At 42.7% G+C, this 26006-nt stretch overlaps 1 protein-coding gene across 5 annotated transcripts in view; it reads right to left on the bottom strand.

Moving 5' to 3' along the window:
* Nucleotides 1-26006, bottom strand: part of slit2 (slit guidance ligand 2) — a 413834-nt gene that overhangs the window by 120313 nt on the left and 267515 nt on the right. For 3 of the 5 annotated variants that reach the window (XM_033026245.1, XM_033026264.1, XM_033026283.1), the window contains exons 9-13: nucleotides 25995-26006; nucleotides 24247-24391; nucleotides 13205-13276; nucleotides 10188-10259; nucleotides 548-619 (exon numbers count right to left, since the gene is read on the bottom strand). In XM_033026245.1, the coding sequence (XP_032882136.1) occupies nucleotides 548-619; nucleotides 10188-10259; nucleotides 13205-13276; nucleotides 24247-24391; nucleotides 25995-26006 (373 nt within the window). The remainder of the gene's footprint in view (nucleotides 1-547; nucleotides 620-10187; nucleotides 10260-13204; nucleotides 13277-24246; nucleotides 24392-25994) is intronic. The other 2 variants (XM_033026255.1, XM_033026273.1) reach the window with 1 other exon arrangement.

The raw sequence follows: 26006 nt of genomic DNA, 5'->3' as shown, positions 1-26006 counted from the left end.
TATCTGTAGGTGTACAAGAGGAGTCAATATCAACATTTCCACCTGAGATTGTTCTGCATAGAAATGATCAAACTCAAGCTATGTTCTATATGACAAGAGAGATGCCCAACTGTTCTGACTATCCCACCTGTTTATCTCCAATAATGACATGTCTTTTAATGAAATTGTGATCTGATCACATGATTACAATACCATCTCCACTGCAGAAGCTGGAAAACAATTCATGAGAGCATCCATACCAACTCATGATTGCAACACACCAGTGTAAAACTCTGTTGAACTTAAAATGACAACCGATGCACATGTCTAAATGTTAACCCCGGGTGAGAATAAGATCAATGGAATGGTGTGCCCCATAGCAGTGGCAACAGAGTGGTTTTGTTCAATTTTAGCTGTCCATGCTCTTTAGAGATGCTACGTGACCAGCTGAGTTAGTCCAGCACTTCATGTTTTTCGCTCAAGATTCCAGCATTTGCAGTTCCTTTTGCCTACTTGTATTTTTTCTCTATCTCAGGCTGGTCCACAGGTGCAGGTCAAATGTACTTACAGCAACTGCAGAGAGAAGAGTCCCTCAAAGAGGCCCTTTGGCAGCTCTGTGATTTTGTTTCCATAGAGCACGCTGTAAAGAAAGTACATGTGTCAGTCAAAAACTGTAAAGAAACAATGACATACACAATCAACTACATTTCTGAGCTTGCAAATTACTTTGTGGATGCTTTATCTCCAGAGTATTTGGGCTTGGTGTGTAAGATTGAAATAGGAATTATTCTAACATCAAAATTATTTTATTACGATACGGTGGTGTAGCGGTAGAGCTGCTGCCGTACAGCGATAGAATCCCGGCTCCGACAACGGGTGCTTGTTTGTACAGAGTTTGTACGTTCTTCCCATGATTGCATAGCTTCTCTCCGAGATCTTCGGTTTCCTTCCACACTCTAAAGGCTTACAGGTTTGTAGGTTACTTGCCTTGGTGTAAGTGTAAATTGTCCCTTGTGTCTGTGTGTGTGTGTAGGGTAGTGTTAATGTGCGGGAATCGTTGGTCGGTGGGCCAAAGGGCCTGTTTCCGCACTGTATCTCTAAACTATAAATTTAAAATATATATGTTCTGAGCTCAAGGGGCCTCACTGGCAAGGCTAACAGTTAAGGTTGACGGCTTGATCCACTGAAAAACACTGGGGACTCGTCTCTCTGAATCAACACATTCTATGTTCTTAATGATGCTCTCATAGATCTGGGATGCCTGCTCTGCTGGTGTGAGGGTGAAGTCACAGATTGCTGGGGCATGGTAAGAATGACGCTTCTTTGCTAAAGTGAATGTTGTAACTAATAATGACAAAAGTTTCTTGCTGCATTGAAGAAAAGAACGAAGTCAAAGTTAAGGAAAAATCTGTGTGAAAATGTCAACTGGACTGAATACCATGAAAGATGCTGTAACTAAAATGTCTCCGACGCATTGTCCAAACTGCAGACTTATCTGATGAAGTCTCTAAAAAACTGAAACTTGCACTTGCCATTGGCAGAACAGTGCAAGTCATACATAAAAAGGTTCAAAGGAGTGTGGGATAGTGATGATAGCAGTGAAACTTGCCAACTTTCTGTAAGCGTTCAAGGTACTGCACTGAAATGGGAGCAGTTACCAGTTGCGTATGGCACAGGGAGCCTGTTATTAATAATTATAGCATTGTGTGCACTGTGCCTAGCTGTGAACTTGCACTGAAGTTTAGAACAGTTTTGATCTGTTATACTTTCACATTTTAAGCTCCGGTTTCAGATTGTTTCACACATCTCATTCCGCTTCATGCAAAGGCTATTTGCATTTGATAATATTAGGGGCTTGATTTTGCAGGTGGATGTCCAAAACTATCCACGTATCTCTGAACAGGCAAGCTCAAAGTTGTGCTGAGCACCTTGCAGTTGATTCAATCACTGCAGTCCAATGCATGGCTTTTCAAGGAACCCAGAATGGGAGCTGGAAGTGCGGGCAGTCCCAAAGTGCCTACTCAGGAAAACCTGCCTGAATGACTTCACAGTGGCATCAAAGGTAGTCAAATAGGCTTTCCGCACATTGGCCTTCAGCAGTCAGAGTACAGAGTACAGAAGTTGGGAGGTCATAGTGCAGTTATACAGGATGTTGGCGAGGCCACATTCAGAGTATTGAGTTCAGTTTTGGTCACCTCGATATAGGAAAGATGTTGTCAAGCTGGAAAGGATGCAGAGAAGATTTACAAGAATGTTGCCAGGACTCGAGGGACTGAACTATAGGGAGAGGTCGAGCAGGTTAGGACTTTACTACTTGGAGCACAGGAAAATGAGGAGCGATTTATAGAGGTGTAAAATATCTTGAGAGGAATCGGTTGGGTAAATGTACAGACTTTTGCCCAGAGTGGGGAAATTGCGAACCAGAAGACATGGGTTTAAGGTGGAAGGGGAACTATTTAATAGAAGCCTGAGGGATATTTCTCTACACAAAGCATGGTGGCTGCTTGCAATGAGCTGCAGGAGAAAATAATTGAGGCAGGTACTATCACAACATTAAAGGAACATTTGGACAAGTATATGGACAGGACGGGTTTGGAGAGATATGGGCCAAATGCAGGCAAGGTGTGGCCAGTGTAGTTTAGTTCAGTTTAGAGATACAGCATGGAAACCGGCCCTTTGGCCCTTCGAGTCTGCACTGACCAGCGATTCCCGCACATTAACACTTCCCGGCACACACCCGGGCCAATTTACAAGAAGGAACTGCAGATGTTGGAAAATCATTGTCTCTGCCTGTTCGTGCCCTACCAAACTTATTTCCACATACCTCGACTCCATCCTACCCACCCTGGTTAAATCCATCCCGACCTATGTTCAAGACACCTCAGACACTCTCCGTCGTCTCCGGGCATTCCATTCTCTAGGCCCCCATCCCCTCATCTTCACCATGGACGTCCAGTCACTCTACACCTCCATCCCCCACCAGGATGGTCTCAAAGCCCTCCGGTTCTTCCTCGACCGGAGAACCAACCAATACCCGTCCACTGATACTCTCCTCCGTCTACCGGAGTTGGTCCTTACCCTCAATAACTTTTCGTTTGACTCCTCCCATTTCTTCCAAACACAAGGCGCAGCTATGGGCACGCACATGGGCCCCAGCTATGCCTGCCTGTTTGTAGGGTACATCGGACAATCCTTGTTCGAGACGTACCAGGGCCCCATCCCTGACCTCTACCTCCACTACATCGACGATTGCATTGGTGCTACATCCTGCACCCACACACAACTCACTACCTTCATCAACTTCGCCACTAACTTCCATCCGGCACTTAAATACACCTGGACCATTTCCGACACTTCCCTACCATTTCTTGACCTCACTATCTCCATCACAGGTGATAGACTTTTGACCAACATCCACTATAAACCCACTGACACCCATGGCTATCTAGACTACACTTCTTCCCACCCTGCTTCCTGTAAGGATTCGATCCCCTACTTACAATTCCTCCGTCTACGCCGCATCTGCTCCCAGGATGAGGTGTTCCACACCAGGGCATGGGTAATGTCCTCATTCTTCAGGGAATGGGGGTTCCTCTCCCCTACTATAGATGAGGGTCTCACCAGGGTCTCTTCAATACCCTGCAACACTGCTCTCTCTCCCCATCCCCCCCCCACTCGGAACAAGGACAGAGTCCCCCTAGTCCTCACCTTCCACCCCACTAGCCGTCACATACAACAAATAGTCTTCCATCATTTTCGCCACCTCCAACGTGACCCCACCACTCGCCACATCTTCCCATCTCCCCCCCTGTCTGCTTTCCGCAAAGACCGCTCCCTCCGTAACTCCCTGGTCAATTCTACCCTACCCACCCGCACCAGCCCCTCCCCGGGCATCTGCTGCTCTAGATGTCAGCTGATCTACATCGTTGAGACCAAGCGTAGGCTTGGCGATCGTTTCGCCGAACACCTCCGCTTGGTCTGCATTAACCAACCTGATCTCCCTGTGGCTCAGCACTTCAACTCCGCCTCCCATTCCGAATGGCCTGAATATTGACTTCTCCAATTTCCGGTAGCCCTTGCTGTCTCCTCCCCTTCTCAGCTCTCCCTCAGCCCTCTGGCTCCTCCTCTTCCTTTCTCCTTGTCCCCCCCCCCCCACCCTGCATCAGTGTGAAGAAGGGTTTCGGCCTGAAACGTTGCCTATTTCCTTTGCTCCATAGATGGTGCCCAACCCGCTGAGTTTCTCCAGCAATTTTGTCTACCAGGGACAATTTACACTCTACCAAGCCAATTAACCTACAAACCTGCAATTCGTTGGTGAGGGAGGAAAACGAAGATCTCGGAGAAAAGCCATGTGGTCATGGAGAGAACATACAAACTCCGTACAGACAGCATCCGTAGTCGGGATCAAACCCGGGCCTCTAGTGCTGCAAACGTGTAACGCAGTAACTCTACTGCTGCGCCACTGTGCCGCCCTTGTAGATGGGGCATGTCGGTTAGTTTGGGCAAGATGGGCCGAAGGGATAGATAGGGTGGTCAAAAAGGCTTTTGGCACATTGGCCTTCATCAGTCAGAGTACTGAGTATAGAGGCTGGGAGGTTATGTTGCAATTTAGTTTAGAGATGCAGCGCGGAAAACTGGCCCTTTGGCCCTCTAACCAGCGATTCCTGGACATTAACAGTACCCTGCTTCAAGAAGGCAGCTAATATGTTCAAAGGCACACATCATCCTGGCCACTGTCATTTTGCTACTAGCAATGGGTAGGTGCCACAGGAGACTGAGAACTGTTACCTCCAGCTTCAAGAGCAACTTCCTTCCCGCAAACATCAAGCTCTTGAACCACCCTGCACAACCCTCATCACAACCCTGCTCAGTATTGAACCACTATGGATTTTGCATGACATTTGGCTTGCACTGATTTACTTAGAATAACTGATATTTTATTGTTTGTTTATTTTTTATCTCGTTATGTTTAATGTGTCTGTAAAGCTCCAGCAAGTATGAATTTCATTGTTCTCGTCCCGATGCTGATGACAATAAAAAAACACTTGACTCTTAACTCCCTTCACTGGATTGTTGAGGTTAGAGGTAAAATGAACCCGTTCACTAAATTCTTATCAGTGAGCAAATGTAAGTGATACTAATGACAATATCAGAGGTGGTTAAGTAACAGAATCCCCTACATCTATAATTCTATCAATCTGTCTACGTTACAGAACATAATTGCATCCAAGCTAGATGACATTGGTAAACAAGACTTGTTAAATCAATAAATGGTGTTTTTCAATAAAAAGGAAACAATATCTTTAATGATTAAATCTGTGATATTACCATTAATTTGTGAAGGAGGATGTTACCACATCGGAGATAATGGGCCGGTATATATAAAGACAGGCCCTTGTGTTTCATAAAGTAAATAGAAGTGAACAGAATTTGCTTGTTCTGTGTTGGGATACAGCTGGGAATATAGCTATGGATTACAGGCAATGGGTAATGAACAAAAATAAATACCAGAGGCAGCACCAAGTCTCCAGGGCTGTTAACAGTTTGCTTTGTGTTTGTGTTGATGTCATTAACTTTCACAGAACATCAAAGCAGCTGTGTTCAGTCCCTGCAAGACTTTGGTCGAGGAAATGCCAATATGCAAACCACATCCGCTTCAGTCTTGCCTCATTAATGTAAATCCACCAGGAACGTCAATGAAAATAATTTGCTTGCAATAAAGCTCAAGCATAATTTTAAAATGTGGTAACTAAACATGTTGTGCTGTTTTCATATCAAAACCATGTGGCATTTGAAGTGACGTTCATAGGGCCTATTGTCAAGCTTCCCGCATTAAGGCCTATTAGAAACTGAGACGGGACTCTCCATGGCTTACAGTAAGCCTGCGTTCTCAATGATGAAAGTGTTGTGACCCATTGGCTGAACGGCAGTGGTCAGGCAGAATAGGGATCAACGCAATGCGGGATGTCGCATTGAAAGTTGGCGACTTCCTGGAAATATTCCAGGTACTGTACTGAATAGAAAGCAATGCAGAGTTGTGTATTGTACGTGATCCACAGGGAACCCTCCCATTTGTCATAATCATTGGTTTGTCTGGCTGCATTTCCTCGCCACTTCTGGTCCTTGCGTTCTCAACTTCATTTATAAGAGGCTCGGTTGGGGGTGGGGCTGCAGTTTGGGAGGGCGGGCAGTGCTGGGGAGGAATGGTGAAGGGGAAACATTGCGTACCTTCCCTCCTGGGGCCAGGGACAGTAAAGCTGCAGTCAGCACTGGTTGAGGCCGAAAAGGAACGGCGCACACATAGTATCTGGCTGATTTACTTGCAAGATAGAACACAGAACCGTACAGCACAGGAACAGGCCCTTGGCCCACAATGTCTGTGCCGAACATGATTCCAAGATCAACTCGCATCTGCCTGCACATGATCCATATCTCTCCATTCCCTCTATATCCATGTGCCTTACCAAAAACAAGGATACCAATTGCTGGAGTAACTCAGTAGGTCAGGCAGAGGGTCTGAAGAAAAACCTCAACCCGAAAAGTCACCTATCCATGTTCTCCAGAGATGTTGCCTGACCTGCTGAGTTACTCCAGCACTTTGTTTCCTGCAAGCATTTTATCCCTGCTCTGGGTCCGTGAAGGTAGGTATTTGTTTGGCCTCACTTACATGATCATAAAATCATAAGTGAGAGGAGCAGATTTTGGCCATTCAGCCCATCAAGTCTACTCCATCATTCAATCATAGTTGATCTATCTTTCCCTCCTAACCCTATTCTCCTGCCTTCTCCCCATAACACCTGACTCCTGTACTATTCAAGAATCTCTGCCTTAAATATATCCACTGACTTTGCCTCCACAGCCTTCTGTGGCAAAGAATTCATCAGATTCACCACCCTCTGACTGAAGAAATTCCTCCTCACCTCCATCATAAAATAACATCCTTTAATTCTGAGGTTATGACCTCTAGTCCTAGACTCTCACACTAGTGAAAACATCCTCCCCACATCCACTCTATCCAAGCCTTTCACTATTGTGTACATTTCAATGAAGTTCCCACTCATCCTTCTAAACTCCAGTGAGTACAGACCTAGTGTTGTCCAATGCTCATCATATGTTATGCTCCATAGGTGCTGGAGGATTGGGCATTTCCTCATTGCACAGAGTGCATTATTTGTCTGTGCCCATGGCACGGTACATCCTGATGCATTCTGAAACCAGCACGAGAAAGCATGTGCATCACCTTACCCTGGGAAGTACTTGACATAATCATCTCTAAACCACAGCAATAAAGAATTTCTCCAGAAAATGGTATACAAAATCTCAGCGATTTTCCTGGCTCCAAGCTTAGAGTTAGAGTAAGCCTCTAAATGATAACCTGTGGCTGCTTTTATTTAAACTGGTTTCTACTGTACTTACAAGTCAAAGGGGTTGTAATCAGCAAGCTGTTTATTCCTACACAATAGTGTGTGCATGAGATCTGCTACAGAGGAGCCAGCCACAGGCACACCCGCTTACAAATGAACTCGCAAGCTCATAGCCTGCACATAGCTGAATAGGCTGTCCAATTATTAATTGCTCAATGCATTGAAGGGAAAAAAAGACTCCCCAAGTTTTTCATTGGGAGATGAAAAAAGCTTTGGAAAAATGTATTTTGATGACTTTTCTGGCCTGCTGCCATGCACACAGGCACCATAGTTTCTGATTGCTATGGGCAGCTACATGCTGCAAAATGCAAAGCCAGGATGTGGGATTTGTGCCCACAGCGTGCCATCAGTAAGCTCTTGATTCCAGCTGTACTCAAGCAGGGAGTAACCCGGCACAAACCACACACATTCTTACCAAGGGAAATAAACCAAGCGGAAACAAAGTGGTGGGGAAGTCATTGTCTTTCTGGGCTATTAACCAATGTGGACCACGTGAAGAAAAGGCATTGAGACATTGTAGGACAGGACCACAGCACACTGGCTCTTAGAACATAGAACAGTACAGGCACAAAATGTTGGGGTAACTCTGCAGGTCAGGCAGCATCTCTGGAGAAAAGGAACAGGTGACGTTTCGAGTCGGAATCCTTCTTCAGACCCGAAATGCCACCTATTCCTTTTTGCAAGAGATGCTGCCTGACATGCTGAGTTACTCCAGCATGTTGTACCTATCTGTGGTATAAACCAGCAACTGCAGTTCCTTCCTACACATAGAACAGTACAGCACTTTGGTCCACAAACTCTGTGCCGAACATGATGCCAAGACAAACTCTTATCTGCCCGAACAAGATCCCTACTCCTCCATTCCCTGCATATCCATTTGCCTATCTAAAAGCCCCTTAAACACCATTATTAGATCTGCCACTACCACCACTCCTGGCAGTGTGTTCCAGGCACCACCACCATCACCCCAAGTGTAAAAAACATGCCTCACATATCTCCCTTAAACTTTAAAAGGTACACAAAATTGCTGGAGGAACTCAGCGGGTGCAGCAGCATCTATGGAGCAAAGGAAATAGGCGACGTTTCGGGCCGAAACCCTTCTTCAGATCCCTTAAACTTTGACCCTCTCACCATAATGGTCCAACTTCCTCATTTTCTTTTGATTAATGGTACAGCTCAGCCCATTTACTTTCCAATTCTGTTGTATTGCTCCCACTGCTTGCTCTCCTCTTGTTTGGCCTCCATCTCCATTCCTGTCCGTTTAACATCTTTCCTGCAACTCTTCCATCCATACTCCACTTATTTGCCTGGAGCCCATGTTACCTTCTGCAGCTCAGCAGGATGGCTGGCAATGAACGAGGAGTGACTCCCTCCATGTTAGCACCAAACTGAACCCAACTGAGTCTGAGCACCTTGCCTTGTCTTGTTCTGGCAAACTCTGGAACATGGTGATCTGCAGCCCATTTATTCATATTAAAAAATGAACATTTCCAAAGTGGCATTTGATATAGTGGGGAATTGGGAGCTGTTGAGTATTGTGGACACGTCTGCATCTACAGTGTTTAGGAAGGAACTGTAGATGCTGGTTTAAACCAAAGATAGACACAAAAAGCTGGAGTAACTCAGCGGGTCAGAGAAAAGGAATAGGCAACGTTTCGGGTCGAGGCCCTTCTTCAGAGCCTTGAGACAGGGATAGGTCCCGAAACGTCACCTATTCCTTTTCTCCAGAGATGCTGTCTGACCCGCTGAGTTACTCCAGCTTTTTTTGTCTATCTTCAATACAATGTTTAGTTTAGTTTAGTTAAAGATACAGAATGGAAACAGGCCCTTCATCCCACCGAGTCCACGCCGATCTTCAATCACCCGTTCACATAAGTTCTATGTTATCCCACTTTCACAACTACTTCCTACACACACAATTGGCAATTTACAGAAGCCAATTAACCCACAAACCCCACACGTCTGGAATATGGAAGGAAGCGTGATAATACTAAATTAAACTAAACAAAACCAAACCGGAGCACTCGGTGGTAACCCATGTGGTCACAGGGAGAAGGTGCAAACTCCACATGGACAGCACTCGGGATCCAGAATGAATCCGGGTTTCTGACGCTGTGAGGCAGCAGCTCTACCAGTTGCGCCACTGTGGCCGACCCCCGTGTATTAGCTAAAGCCTGTGGAGAGGTTAATCCCTTGGTAAAAGGACGGGAGGGAATAATGAACTGACGGTCCAAAAATAAAACCCATGCGAAGCTGGGCTCCCACTCGTTTCCTCTCATGTTGGTTTGCTTAAATGTCCCTTTAACCTCAGGCACCAGCCTCACTTAGGCAGTGCGGCCACCAGGATGCTTAAGCTATTTCGAGAAACTTTAGGTTTGCTTGGATGTGTGATGAGCAATTCTCCCCGAATGTCCTTGGGGAACAATAAAATGTGCAGTGAAAACCAAGCTGGCACGCTTTCCTGCCTTTGATTGTTGAAGACCCATAAATGTGTTGCATTCAAAACTTTGCATCAAATTACTTTAATTGGAATTAAATAGAATGCAAACAACAGTTCTTTACAAAATTGAACTGTTCATATTAGTGCAATTGCCTGTTGAACACGCATGTAATCTTTGTACTTGGTGTTTATGTCTAATTAGCACAAATTATAGCTTTATGACAGGAAAGTAATTTGGGAATGCAGAAGTGGCAAGATTTCTTTTAAGCTTCGCGTTTCATAAGGAGACAGAATTACACTCAAAACGGACTTTCTGCAAGTTTGAAAACTTCCAAGCAACTTACAGAGAGTTGAGTGACCTCAGTCCCTGGAAAACATCCGGTGCGACTTCAGAGATTTGGTTGTTGCTCAGGTCTCTGAAAAGGAAATCAGTACCTTTAATCAAATATCGACTTTCACCCCAAAAAAAACATGCTACCGTTCTGAGTATTATATTCTTCAAGGACTTACAGCGGCTCTAAGGAAGTGAAGTGCGTTCTCTTTTGTATTAGCTGGACCTTAAAACCACTTCTTGTGTGTGGGCGTAAATGTCATCCATATGGACTTCAACAAGGTATCTGATAAGATTCTACATGGGAGGATGCTCTGGAAGGTTGTATCTCATGGGAAGAGCTGGCTGACTGGATACAGAAATGGTTTCATGGAAGAAGCAGAGGGTGGTGGTGGAAGGGTGCTTTTTAGACTGGAGGTCTGTGGCGATGGCTGTGGCTGAGGATTGGTGCTGGGCTCATTGCTATTTGTGGTTTGGATGAGAATGTGCGAGTCATGATTAGTAAGTTGGGTGGTATTGTAGACAGTGAAAGTGGTCATCAATAACTACAGTAAGCTCTTGATCAGTTTGGGCAAGTGGGTTGATGGAGTTTAATGCAGTATGAGGTTTGCATTTTGAGAAGTAAAACCAGAGCAAGACCTTCACAGTGAATGGTGGAGCACTAGGGAATAGTGTAGAACAGAGGTCAGGTACATAGAATAGAATGCCTTTTATTGTCATTCAAATAGACAAGGTTTGAACGAAATGTAATTCCTGCAGTCATGACATTACAAAAAAAAAACCAAGACACACACTTAACACAATTTACACAAACATCCATCACAGTGAATCTCCAACACCTCCTCACTGTGATGGAAGGCAAAGTCTTATCTCTTCCCTTTGTTCTACTCCCGTGGTCCAGCAGTTCAACTGCAGCGTTGAGGCGACTGGGGCTCACGATGTTAAAGCTCCCGGCGGGCGATGTTTCCCCAAAAGTGGTATCACAGGTAGATAGGGGATCAAGAAGGTTGTTGATACATTGCCCTTCATCGGACAGAGTATTGAGTATAGCAGTTGGAATGTTATGTTACAGTTTGTGCAAGATGTTGGCGAGGCCATTGGGAATACTGTGTTCAGTTTTGGTCACCCTACTAAAGGAAGAATATCATTAGGCTGGAAAGAGTGTAGAGAAGATTTATGATGATGTTGCTGGGACTTGAGAAGAAGAGCTACAGGGGGAGGTTGGGCAGACAAGAACTATATTCTTTGGAGCGCAGGATGCTGAGTTATCTTACAGAGTTATATAAATTAATGAGGGGAGTCAATAGGGTGAATGCATACTGTATTTTATGTAGGGGAGGGGAATACAATTCAAGAGGACTTATGTTTAAGATTAGATGGGCAAACTTTAATGTGAACCTAAGGGGCACCTTTTTCATTCAGAGACTGGGGGGTATATGGAACAAACTGCAAGAGGAGGTAGTTGAGGCAGGCACTATAACAGCATTTAAAAAGGCACTTGGACAGGTACATGGATAGAAAGGGAGGGATATGGGCCAAACAGCAGCAAATGGGGCTAGCTTAAATGGGGCATCTTGGTTGGTATGGACCGAAGGACCTGTTTCTGTGCTGTATGGCTATGAATGTGAACTCTATCTAGCGTCGGATGAAATTTCCTGATATCATGTTTACTTTTGCGAACTGCAGCAGGAACAGGCGATGTTATAGAAGTGGAAATAGAAATGTGGTCTGCAACTATTCTTGTAGTCAAATATAAAATGTTTAAGTTGTACATTTGGAGTGCATTTTCTTATTCTTGCCTCTCCAGAATACTGGCCTTGCCAATTAAGATCGCAATTTGCACCCAAATTTTCTATCATTATCTTAAAAGTGATCAGAAAATCAAATGCAATGGGCACATAATTCATTTTAAACACCTGCAGTAGATGATGTAATTTCTGTCTCCTGACTGAACCACAAAGTCCTGGGTTTATAAATAAGGACAGATTGCTCCATTTTGTTCCACTCTGATTGTGATGATACCTTAAGGTGCTCTTACTACTTCAGAGAAAACATAATATCATGCAATTTTGTCCCGTTCTGAAAGCCTTTATCAAAGTTACTGTGGTTATAATTGAGACTGTACCTATTCAGCTCTATGAATCAAATAGAACACACAAATTTCTTGAATAAAATACTCAGAACAGAAAAACGTCACCAACCAGAGCACCATGGTGGCACAGCAGTAGAGTTACTGCCTTACAGTGCAAGAGACACGGGTTCAATCCTGACTGCGGTGCTGTCTGTACAGAGTTTTACGTTGTCCCTGTGACCGCATGGGTTTTCTCCGGGTGCTCCAGTTTCACCTCACGCTCCAAGGACGTACAGGTTTGTAGGTTAATTTGTTTTGGTAAAAAATTGTAAATTGTCCCTTGTGTGTAGAATAGTGCTAGTGTACGGGGACAGCTGCTTGGTGCTGACTTGGTGCATGAAGGACCTGTTTCTGCACTGTATCGCTAAATTAAACTAAACTTAATTAAGTTACTGATCCGTTTCCTGGTAGCAAATTAGTTATCCACTATCACAGCCCCTTCCCACCCAACTCCACCTCGAGCTGAGAATTAGAAGCACGTGTGGGATCAATGAGTTTACTTTTTTTAACTTTTAACCCCACCATCAAGCAGGAAGGGAAGGGTAGAGGGGTTACATTTCCCCACCTACCCCTCATGTAGAATGGCTTATATCTTGGGGGTTACTGCCATCCGTGGAGTTATTCTGGGGAATGAATCAGCAACATTCTTTGGGAAAAGAAGGGAGCTGTAAGATTGGGAGGTCTGTAGGAAAATTCAAAATAAATTCAATTCCTTCATTCATTTTCATGCAGAAAACACAAAAAAGGCTTTATAAACTGAAAAGCCCATTCACAGATTTGAGCTATAAATCAAATTGGACCAGCCAGCCATTACAGCCCACAATTTGTTTTGCTCTTGTCTTTAGTTATGGGACACATGCTGAATAATCTTTTTAAGATTTTTTTTCTCTGCCACTTACATTCTTCGCAACTTCTTGTAGGGTGAGAAGGCCCCGGGGGGGATGGACTTGATTGAGTTCTGCTCCAGACGTCTGTGGAGAAAATACAATTTCTTATTGAAAATGGATTCCTTCAGTGAAACACACAGTAGTGATGGTCCATACTCAACCAGTTGTCAACATGCACTTGGACCAAGTTACATGCTCCTGTTTACATTACTGTGAAGTGCTGAACACCAATGACCATCTCACTATCTTCAGAAGAAATGTATCCATAAGGAATGTTCACCATTAATTGTACCTGCTTCTTATTTGATCAGAGAGCATTATTTATCACAGTGATGTAAATAAGTTATATACAATGACATGATGCATATCACTGCAATAAGGAATATGATTAAAAAAGAAAACACTTCCTTTTTAAATGAGAAAATATTAACAATTTGCAATTGCAAAAAAAAATTGTAAAGACAATACTTAACATTAAAGGTGAGGAATGGACAGCCAAAATAAACACTTTTTTTTGAAGAAGGGTTCCGACTCGAAATGTCACCTATTCGTGTTCTCCACGGAATGCTGCCTGACTTGCTGAGTTCCCCCAGCATTTTGTGTCTATCTTTGGTATAAACTAGCTTCTGCAGTTCCTTGTCATTACAAAAGAAACATTTGTTTGATTTGTTCTGGATGCATCTTCTGCAAACTTGTTTTCAAAGAAGTATTGATATTATTTTAAATTATGGAACACATTGAATTCTCTTTTAGAATGTTTGTCGGCATTATCCGTGTCTTGGTGTAGTACTGAAGACCAACAATGATGGAAGAGTCGGCTTGCATATAACTCATTTAAAATGTATGCCCTAACAGGCATGCTGCTGGAATAGCTATGAGTTCAGCAATGTCACAGTTAACTTGCGTGGATTGTACCCCAGGTGATTTTTAGATTAAACATCCTTCTGCGCAGTCTCAGGAGTGGAATAGCGCAGAAATATTGTTCTCACAGAGATTCTCCGCTGCATCCGGAGGGTCAAGGGCATCATTAGAGACAGCACACACCCTGGACACTGTCTCTTCACCCTCCTGCCCTCAGGAAGACGATACAGGACACTGAGCGCCCGCACGACAAGACTGAAAAACAGCTTCTACCATAGAGCTGTGACACTACTGAACTCTATCCCCCTCCTACACTGATTCCCCCCCCTCTCTCTCACACACCCGTCCATACTCCTGTATGTTTATAGTCTAATTTTTTAATAGTTCTTTTTTTAAACGTATTTTTATACTCATATTCCTGTGCAGCTGGAGGACTGCTCCAACAAAATTTTGTTGTCTTGTACAATGACAATAAAGATTATTATTATTATTATTATTATTCCACATCAGGCTATCCTGGGAGATGAAGTGTTCTAGCGCATAATGCGAGCTGCAGGTCTGTTCTGTTGGCTATCAGGATCGCTGGTCGGCACGGACTCAGTGGGCTGAAGGTGCCTGTTTCCACGCTGTATCTCTAAAGTCTAATGAGACTTCTGGGTCAAATGCTGTTACATTCTAGTTGCTGTATTCATCTCCATACAGCTTTGCATCACCAGAGGGACGTTTGTTGATATTATTGTGTTGTCACTACTAATGCAGCCAAGTGATTTCTATCCGTGTTCTCTTTCTTCCTTTTATTTGCTGCACTTTGCTTGTTCAAATTGCCCACCGGTGATTTAAAGGCAGCATCAGCTGTAACTAGTGCTTAGTGCAATTTCAGCCATTGCAGACTGAAAGAAGCTCAAGCGGAAACCATATATTCTACTGACAAATGCAAAGTAAGTAGATCAGTCTGCACCAAAGACTTTTCAAATCATGAAGATAGACACAAAGTGCTGGTGTAACTCAGCGGGTCAGTCAGCATCTCTGGAGAAAAAGGATGGGTGACGTTTCTGGTCGGAACCTTTCTTCCTTTATTCCAAGAAGGGTCCTGACCCGAAACTTCACCCATCCTTCACTCCAGAGGTGATGCCTGGCCCGCTGAGTACTCCAGCACTTTGTGTCTATCTCCGGTATAAACCAGCATCTGCAGTTCCTTTCTATACACTTTTCAAACCATGTTAGGCTGGATTTTTATTTACCAATAAGGAATACTGTGTTTCTGTACTGCGGTCTTTTTTTGAGTTATCTTTCAACTTAGTTTCTATTTTTGGGCAGAACATCTAGGAAATATTAGAACCAAATTATAAGTTAGCTTCCTACAATACAGTAAATCTCTGTAAATAAATTAATTAATTTGTCACAAAGTTGATTTCACTGCCTGTCTGAAATTCAGAATGAACTGTGTTTTGTTGTCAAACCAGTTTTGCAGGTTTCTTATAAAAGGCTGATATATAGGAATTATTATTTGAAATATATAACTGTGTGAGATTTTATGTTGTTGAGATTTTTCCATTCATACCTGCTGCACATAGAATGGGTGACATAAGAGGTGGAATGTGGAATAAATCCCACTAAGATATTAGGGGAAGGGTACGATTAATCTACCTTTTCCTCGGCTTGAAGTGGGTACTCATCATTTGTCAACTCAGCCTGCCAAATTCCACATTGAAAATCGTACTTCAATTCTGCATCTCCCGCTGGCTCCATGAGGTAAAAACCCAAGGACTAATCATGCAGCAGAGTGCCACTGCTCGGCTCAATGCTTGACTTCCACCTTGGATTGGCTTAAGTTAAATTGTGTTGTGGCTCACATGAGAAACTTGGTTGCACAATATTAAACTGCTTTCAATTTGATTTTTCTGTAACATATTGATAAAGTGAACTAAATTTAGCTAGAGGCGTTTAAAGCATACAGTAGTGATATTTGGACATGGTATCCATAAATCATTAATGATAGTCCACTTTATAATTTTGTCAGTGATAGGCAGGAGAAGAGAAGGGGAATTGTATTTGTCATTTCTTATTTCTCAATCACAACCTTTTAACTATCTCCTATTCTGCTTTCAATCACTTGGCTATTTTTTTCTTGTGTATGTGTGCATGTATGTGAGAGGATGAGGGTGTGAGGGTTTGAGAGTGTGGGTGTGAAAGTATGAGTGTGCCAGTGTGAGTTTGCATATGAGTGTGTGTGTGTGTGTCCGCGCATGTATGTATATGAGAGTATGAGTGTGCATGTGCGTGTGTGGTGTGCGCGCACACATGCACATGTGCCCACTCCTGCATAGTTTGTTTTCCTTTCTTATGAAGGATTTAGTTTGTCATCTCACTTTGTGATTCTCTATTAGATTTTGACTGACCTGGGGATTGTCCCAGCATTTCTTACTTTTATCTTACAAAGAAGTGTCTAAGCGTGATTAGCACAATCCCACAACCCTGTAGGAGTGTCTCACTCAGCAACAGATGACCACCCAAAGTGTGGATAACAAAAAGTGTAGACTCTAAGACAGCATTATAATAAGTGGTTTTGACAAAGTAGATGCAGAGAAATTGTATCCACTGGCAGGAGGGTCAATCCAGGGAACCCAATTTGAAGGTAATTGCCAAAAAAGCTTGTGGGAGGATGTGGAGAATTTACCCTACACAGCACGTCACCATGAACTGGAATACATCGGCTGAAAAGGTGGCTTAAAGCAATTCAATAATAAATTCCAAAGGGATCGAGATGAAACATCAAAAGGAAAATTGCATAGTTATTATGAAAAGCTGTGTCTGGGAACAAATGAATAGTTCTTTCAAAGATCTGACAGACTCGATAGGCAAAATGGCCAACTTCTATTTTAATATTGCATAATTTAACGTGAAAGAGGGCTATAGATGGAGATAACTATGAGGATATGGAGCAATCCTGTAAAAGGAGGACAGACCAGTGAGAGCTAAATATTTGCCGTTGTTGGCTTTACCAAGAATTGTTTCAATAGCAGTAACTTGAAAAGATAGATGTCATAGACACGTGACTATTTACCTTCTGAGGTTGCTATTATGCAACGTCCAAGTCCTTGACAGAAGAATAAAATACTTAATTTGACAAGGAAATAAATGACTATTTCTCTTTACAGATATTTAAAGATTTGTAGGATAGCAGTAGGAGGTTTCATTGTGATAAATGGATTTAATTCTGAAGGAATCAAAAGGGACTAAAATTACACATCTACCTCTGCTGTGATCTTGTTCTGTCAACTAAATATGTTCAGTCCATTTGGAATACCGACAATTTGGCATGAAAAAGGGATTGTTTCTTCAAAGCTTCTGTTCATAACAAGCATTTAAGCAAGCTGAGATCACAAAGAGTCACCTGAATATACATTTTCCATACGATTGAGGTATGGAAAGTTAGGGCTGAGGTTCAGATTAGTAACATATCAAGAGTAAACTTAAAGGGAGACAAAAATGCTGGAGAAACTCAGCGAGGCAGCATCTATGGAGCAAAGGAAATAGGCAACGTTTCGGGTCGAGACCCTTCTTCAGAGTAAGAGTAAACTTAATGCACTTTTCAGATCCAAAATACATTGCATTTTATTTTATTTCCATAGTTACAGTAATTCCATAATTTTGATAGGTCCCATTGTGTCAGGCTTGAATTTCTACCTTTCCACAATGTTAATTCGCCAATTCATAATAAAAACTTAGTGTGGTCTCATTTTGAACCCTGGATATGATCAACATCTGTACATTTCATGCTGTAAACTTACAACTTGTTCACATTTTGTCAGCTACTCTGTGTAATAAATTATAAACTCATGTGTGTACAGACTGAGAGCTGAATGTTAAACAGCAGCTGAGGATTTAAGATTGCTTCAACACTGAAAGTGCTACTACATCTTCTGAACAAGCATGTGTTATATTATTCTCCAATAACAGCCACAGTAAGGATGACATAAGGGCATACAAGTAAAACCATACTAGATACTTAAAATCTACCAGACCCACAGAGGAGGAAATACACTGGGACACATGGTTATTTGATGGATAGTGGATCCACCTGCCAAAAAAACCATCAATCTTAATTCTATTGATTGCAAACAAATGAACATCAGGTGTATTTCAAACTGGGGTCGAGGATTAGCCTCATCAGTGGAAATAAAAATGAGCACCTTAATAGCCAGAAGTAGAGAAACTACACTAGGTTGTTATCCAAAGTACTACCATACCACTACATTGAATAAAAATGAGCTAACAAATTGAGTAAAAAATGAGTTAAAATTAGCAAATAATTTTTTTTTAAAAGGTTTAGTTTAGAGATACAATGCGGACACAGACCGTTCGGCCCACCGAGTCCACGCCGCTCATTGATCACCCACACTACACACGAGGAACAATTTACAGAAGCCAATTAACCTATAAACCTGTACGTCTTTGGAAATCGGGAGGAAACCAGAGCACCAGGTGAAAACCCACATGGTCACAGGGAGAACGTACAACCTTAGCACAGACAGCACCCGGAATCAGGGATCGAACCCGGGTCGCTGGCGCTGTGAGGATTTAAGAGAGAGTTAGATAGAGCTCTAGGGGCTAGTGGAGTCAAGGGATATGGGGAGAAGGCAGGCACGGGTTATTGATAGGGGACGATCAGCCATGATCACAATGAATGGCTGGCTCGAAGGGCCGAATGGCCTCCTCCTGCACCTATTTTCTATGTTTCTATGTGAGGCAGCACCTCTACCGCTGTGCCACTGTGCTGTCCAGGTATTACAAATTAATGGGTTTCATTCAATACCTGTCCCTGCAAACCAACAATCGGTCTCCACCACCTACAAATGCCACCTGATGAACAAAACCAAATTTTCTGTTTGCCACCTACATTTGGCAATGACCACACAGTAGTGCTGAAGGAAGTACAATTCCCTTTCTATCACAGGCAAAAGTATAACATGCACCTTCACTGGACTGATCTGAGTGCTTAAATGCTTCAATCATGATCAACCTTTCAGAATGGAGACGCGAGGAATTGCAGATGCTGGAATGTTGTGCAAAACACAAAATGCTGGAGTAACTCAGCGGGTCAGGCAGCATTGGTGAGGAAATGGACAGGTATCATTTCGGTTCGGGATCCTTCTTCAGAAATGTTGTCTGTCCATTTCCTCCACAGATGCTGCCTGACTCGCTGAGTTACTCTGGCACTTTGTATTTTGCTCAACCATTCGGAAGGCAGTGAACTAGCTCAGAGTGATGCTGAATGAGGTCTGGGAATGCAAACACTGGGGAGCAGCAGTTATCCAGAGAGGAGAATGGAGAGCTAAATTGCCAGATTGTTAGAACATGAAGAGGATTGTACACTTTGGCTATTCTAGTAATGAGTGATTTGTAGCACGAGCCCATACTGGGAATACAAGAACCGTCACCAGATTGTGTTCGATGGAGCCAGTGAGTCAGTTAACCTGTTAAGTCTGATTGCCAATGTGCACTCCATACTGTAGGTGTGTAGTTGCAGAATCTAACCTAATGGTTTGAAGTGCATCATGTTAACGCTTCATAGTGCTTAAGATAGTGTTCTCAATGAATGATCTGTTATTGGATCACAAGGTGAACCGCAAAAGCCTGGAAGGAGAACAAGAAGATTGTTTTGGAGACCCAAGAGGTATGGGAAGGTTAGAAAAATGTGGAAGAAAGCAACAGAGCGCAGGAAGTATTTTAGAAGATATATAAGTGGAATAGAAAAATGAATCTTGAATATTATTTCAAGGTCATCCATTATTGCAAGATAATCGCTGATTGTTTAGAACTTTCCATGAATCGGAATCTGACTCACCAGGTGATGTTTTCCATGCTCCTTTGAATCTCACTAGGGACCAGATTCCAGCACTCCCTTTAAGCCCAGTAGGACCCCACTTCCAATGCTCTCTATACACTCATCAGGGTCCCACTTCTCACACTCCCTATAAACTAACTGGTGCTCAGGTTCCCCACACTCCTTTTGGAATATGTACTGTGCTTCTGTATTCCATGCAGAGAAAAATGAATTAAAAGTACATTGGCGTATGAATGAATAATATCAAGAAGTCTGGAAAGTCTGTGGATCTGACACCACCCGAGCTTTGATCTTAAATATCTTGAACAAAGAGTTATTCAAGATCATGAACCCAAGAAGCAGAGGCAGGAGAAGATTCCGCCTTTCAAATAAGACCACAAATCATCAGTTCATGGCTTCAACATCCTGACTTTTGTGGCCTCCTCACAATTTACTCATCTATTTTTGTATAATTAGCAAATTTTGTTCCTCAACAAAGTTATTAATATATAATAGTTCAGTCCCAGCACTGAGACATGAGAGACACCACAAGTTACTTATTGACAATACAAAAATGACAAGTCTTCTGTTTCTCATGTGTTAGTAGCTCTCTCTCTCTCTCTCACCCTCCCTCTGCTAAAATCTCAAACACCCATGTTGCAGCCTTTTACGCAGCACCTTATCCGCCCCCACTTCTACTCCCAGAGCAGGTCCAAGAAAACTGAAGATAGACACAAAATGCAGGAGTAACTCAGCGGGACCGGCAGCATCTCTGGAGAGAAGAAATGGGTGACGTTTCGGGTCAAGACCCTTCTTTTCAGACTGAAGTAGAGCCTCGACACAAAACGTCACCCATTGCTTCTCTCCAGAGATGCTGCCGGCCCCGCTGAGTTACTCCAGCTTTGTGTCCATCTTCAAATGACGTCACGCGCTCCAGACGGCTGTGCGTACGTATGTAATCGCGCCCGATCTTCGTCGGACCATCGCGGCTCAACGCGACCACGAGGTTGCGTAATTTGCGTGCCAAGGACACGTAAGTGGGACAGGCCCTTAAGTCAATAAAAAGTTCTACGCATCAGAGTATTTTCTGTAACTTTTGTTCATCAGTTGTGAAGAAAGGAATGTCAACGAATATTGTTTATCTCGGATTGAGATTCCCAGGCGCATTATGTAAAATCAAAGTGACGCCAATGTAGGAGAGGGTGTAAGACAGAGAGGACTCAAGGGTTCTTCTTTGTTTCTCCAAGAGGTTCCATGTATCTCACTGTTTTCTTCCAGCTAACAAGCTCAGCTAACAATATTTGAGAGCCATTTCATCCATCTCCAAGTATTCTCCCTCTACTACCATGGCTGGGAATTCTCCCAGCTTAAGTGGAAGAAAATCTAATTAAGCCTTCCATTTCTCTGAAAGATCAGTTGTTTATTCTTGGCTCTGCTTTGTCTAAGAGGTATATCAATAATAAACACATGTAGCACACTTTACTAATCACCCTAGTTTCAGGTTTGAATGCTTCAAGTTAAATACTCAGAGGCTCTACGAGTTTTAGCTACCAGGCACATTGGCAAACCTCTTTTGCACTGTCTCTTTATATTTATTGGAGCTAAATTGCTTGACCTTTCAAACTGTTCCTCCTCATGTTTTCGCATCAATCAAACATCAATCGCCAGGGTAAGTTAATTTGGTTCAGAATGTTGAGAATTGCAATAGTAAGTGTGGTAAATCAGAGTGAGTTGAGGTCATATCGTAGGATCGTATATTGCGGCCATCACAAAGCAGAGGATTTCACTGCACACCTGAGGCACAATGGATGATATTGGTTTATACTGTGAAATCTAGTGCTTGAGAGAATTGTTCCTCTGAAGCTGCACTTACATTATTCTTGCTGCCCTTGAGGCATTCCTGTTACCAATTACTAGTGTAAATAGAGAAATAGAGAAATACATTTTTAACAATGCAGAACCTGAGGAATATTTCACTCCTCTACACCCCAGGCTCTGGCGAGGTGGTTCCGCTGTAACGGTGTCTGGGGAGTTGGTGGAGGAAAGAAAAGCCAGTGTTCAGTCATGGCACTGGATAACAAGTCTTTCTGTCAGGTTCAAATTAGTTGATTTTTAGATTACTTGGTTAGTGATCTGTGGATAATATCGCCAACAGCATATACTTGCATTTATATAGCACCTTTAATGTTGTAAATGACCACAAGCTAACATCTCAAAAAGAAACAAACTTTACGTTTCATGCTGATGACATTCCTCTGGAACGTTGGGGCGGCATGGTGGCGCAGCGGTAGAGTGGCTGCCTTACTACTCCAGAGACCCAGGTTCAATCCCGACTACGGGTGCTGTCTGTTAGAAGATTGTACGTTCTCAATTGAAGGTTTTGAAGGCAAATGAGCAGGAATTCCATTTGGCTGAGAGTGGTGAATGTGGAATTCATTGCCACAGATGATTGCGGAGGTCAAGATATTGGGTGTTTTAAAGTGGAGATTGATAGGTTCTTGATTAGTGAGTGTGCCAAGGTTATGGGGAGAAGGCAGGAGAATGGGATTGGGAGGGAAAAACAGATCTGCCATGATCGAATGGCAATGCAGATTCGATGAGCTGAATGGTCTAATTCTGCTCCTATATAGACAATAGCTAAAGGTGCAGGAGTAGGCCATTCGGCCCTTCGAGCCAGCACCGCCATTCAATCTGATCATGGCTGATAATCCCCAATCAGTACCCCGTTCCTGCCTTCTCCCCATATCCCCTGACTCCGCTATTTTTAAGAGCCCTATCTAGCTCTCTCTTGAAAGTATCCAGAGAACCGGCCTCCACCGCCCTCTGAGGCAGAGAATTCCACACTCACAACTTCCTGTGAGAAAAATTGTTTCCTCGTCTCCGTTCTAACTGGCTTACCCCTTATTCTTAAACTGTGGCCCCTGGTTCTGGACTCCCCCAACATCGGGAACATGTCTCCTGCTTCTAGCATGTCCAAACCCTTAATAATCTTATATGTTTCAATATGATCTCCTCTCATCCCTCTAAACACCAGAGTGTACAAGCCCAGCCGCTGCATATCTTATGCTTTTTTTTTTAAACGGAAGACATAGTGGAGAGTTGGATAGTTTTGGAAAGGATTTTTTTTCAGGGCTCAATGGCTAATAGCGTGGCCACCACTAGTGAAGGAATTAAGATCTGATTTGCCCAGTAACTGAGACTAGCAGAAAACATTCTGATCTGGGTTGTCAAACAATCATTTATGGCTGGTGGAAACCTTGTTGACCTGTTGAAGTATTAGGAAGTTAAATATTTCACTGTCGGCGTTGCAGATTTTCTCGGTACAACAGGATTTGTTTCCATTTCAGATTTCCAGCATCTACTGTATTTTGTTTTGATGCCAAATATTTCTGTGGATTACATTTTAATTGAGAGGATGCAGGAGAAATGCAGTGTGAAATGCATCACATTTTGCATCTTGTTTAGATCTTTATTTTAAATATTTTTGCAAACTGCAATTATTGTGTTGAAACAGAAGATAAATGGAAACTCATTCAAAATGTAATCTATGTTATTGTGGTCAGATGGTGCAAGGTATAAAATAGCTTCCACTGTTTGACGCATTATATGACATCGTCAACGCCCAAAAGCTATGGAAGTCACGCACGGCAGTTACCTACAATGCGGGAGATATATTGTTATTACTTACATGGTAACAAAGAAGAAGCTTAGTCTCCCAGCCATAGTCTTTATCTTTATCTTTATTATTATCTTTTTTCCTTTCCTTTGATACATTTTATCAGGTTACTACCCATCCGTATTTATTCCATTGGGCATTCAATGAAACAATGTGTCAAGCATTATTTTATATATTAAACATACATTTACAAATTAGGTAACTATGGTTATGTTTGCTAGCAATGGTGCTTTCGGCACACATACACTGCCTGTTGCAAGTGGATGAAACTCTCAGACCCTGCCTGTGGCAAGTGAATGAAATGTTTGACCTTGATGAACAATTGACGTGCAAAGGAATTCTGAATCTGAATTCTTAAGCTCCTTGACAGAAGTTAAAGCACTAATGCAGACACAATGAAGTGCAGATGCTGAAATCTTGGGTAACACAGAGTGCTGGAGTCACGTAGCGGGTCAGGCAGCATGTTTGGAGAGCATGGATAGACAATGTTTAGCTCAGCACAGTCCGTCAGACTGAATAAGAGAACTGATCGCCTGTCAGCCGCCTGTCCGTGTCCTCCAGAGATGCTGCCCGACCTGCTGCGTTACTCCAGTAGTTAGTGCTTTATAAAGCGTTCATGCTCCTCACTGAGCAGTTAATTCAATGCAAGGCAACTGAAATTGGAATGAAAAGAAAAGCAAGAAAGCTTACATTTCAGTGATGCTTTCTGGAAGGTTGCTTGATATCTCCGTGAGGCCCTTGCCACGACAGTCCACGATGCTGTTGCTGCATGTGCAGACAGCTGGGCAGGACTTTGAATGGACACTGCAGGACTGCGCTGTCGAACTCTGGTAGCCTGATGGAGCGAAGAGAAAGAGAACAATATCAGTCAAACCCGTAGTGCCTTGAAATGTTCCTTTTTGATGTCTAACTGGCCAGATTTAAATATAATTTATCATTTGCACTTTCTCAATAAGTACACTCATTACAGCATGAATTAACAAATGATTAAAAAAAAATTAAAATACGTTTTCAATGGACAACATTTTTTACAATTAGTGATCCTTGAGATCGGGCTACTTTGCCACAAGGCATAAGTAATAACCTGTGTTAAAAAGAAGAAGGATGAAAATAGACTTTAAACACGACCCACGTCGCTGAGCTCATTTATGTACACGGCTGAATTTATAACATACAGTTCGCATTTAATTATGAGCAGGAGAATAAAACAATCAAAACTCCGATGCATCCAACAAAACTGTTATTACTGCACTGCATGCAGCAAACACACTCGAGCTGATGTATAATTTACATCACATTTTTTCATGTTGGCAATGATGCATTTAGGTTGAATGGATGCAGCAACTATTTAGCTGCATATTGTTTCTACAATAATGCCAACTCTAACAACTCATGTTACAGCATCAAAGGTCCACTGAATACCGTCTTGCGTTAAGTACTAAAAATCAGACCCTGAATACACTCAAAGTGCAGCAACAAGAACTGTCCACAGGGCCAACTTCAAACTACCCTGCTGCATAATGGCAAGGTCAAATTGTTTGATCAGTAGTCCACCGTCATTACTTTTATATCTAGTTGTTTCTGGCGGCACAGTGGCGCAACGTTAGAGCTGCTTCCTCACAGCACCAGAGACCTGGGTTCAATCCTGACCTCGGGTGCTGTCTCTGCGGAGTTTGTACGTTCTCCTTGTGACTGCGTGGGTTTCCTCTGCATGCAGATTTGTAAGTTAGTTGCCTCCTGTAAATTGCCCTCAGTGTGTAGGATAGAACTAGTGTGCGGGTGATCGCTGGTCGCCGTGGACTTGGGTGGGCTGAAGGGTCTGTTTCCGCACTGTATCTATAAACTAAAATGGGATTACACATTGGTAAATATATATAGATGGGAGTCAACTGCATTGTCTGGTATCAAAGAAAGGGCGAAGTGAGAGCCGCTAAGATAGATTGTTGCGATGTCAAAAGTCCGGGGAATAACAAAAATGGCAAATTTAAGGGCAATGAGATCACTTGTAGTAAATCACGCAAATCAAACCTATTACAATAGAACCAGATTGACTAAGGTTAAATTTTGACTCAATTACTTATATACTATAAATTATAACAGCAACTCTGAAGAAACAGACTAATTCCCATTGACAGAATCTTTGTTCTCACGGTTTAGAATCTACTCCTGAACCTCCAACATATTTTTATGTCTTTGATTCACTGCATTGGTTCCTCTCAAAGATTTACTTTTTATACAAAACTGATGGAAGAAAGATCTGAATTTTATGTGACTGGTGACAAATGGCGAGACAAAAGCTAGTTAATTAGCACATAGCTTAAAAATGCATCGCTTAAAAATAATCCATCAGTATTCTTTAAAAATGCTTTGCATTGTCAGAGAGCAGTTAACAGTCTCACTTTCAACAATGAGCAGATTGCAAAAATAAATGAACTTGCCTTCATCCTCAT

This window comes from Amblyraja radiata, chromosome 1, assembly GCF_010909765.2.
Source record: "Amblyraja radiata isolate CabotCenter1 chromosome 1, sAmbRad1.1.pri, whole genome shotgun sequence".
In the NCBI taxonomy this organism is placed as follows: Eukaryota; Metazoa; Chordata; class Chondrichthyes; order Rajiformes; family Rajidae; genus Amblyraja; species Amblyraja radiata.
The sequence above is the reverse complement of the archived record's forward strand: the minus strand, read 5'-3'. Positions and strand labels throughout refer to the sequence as shown.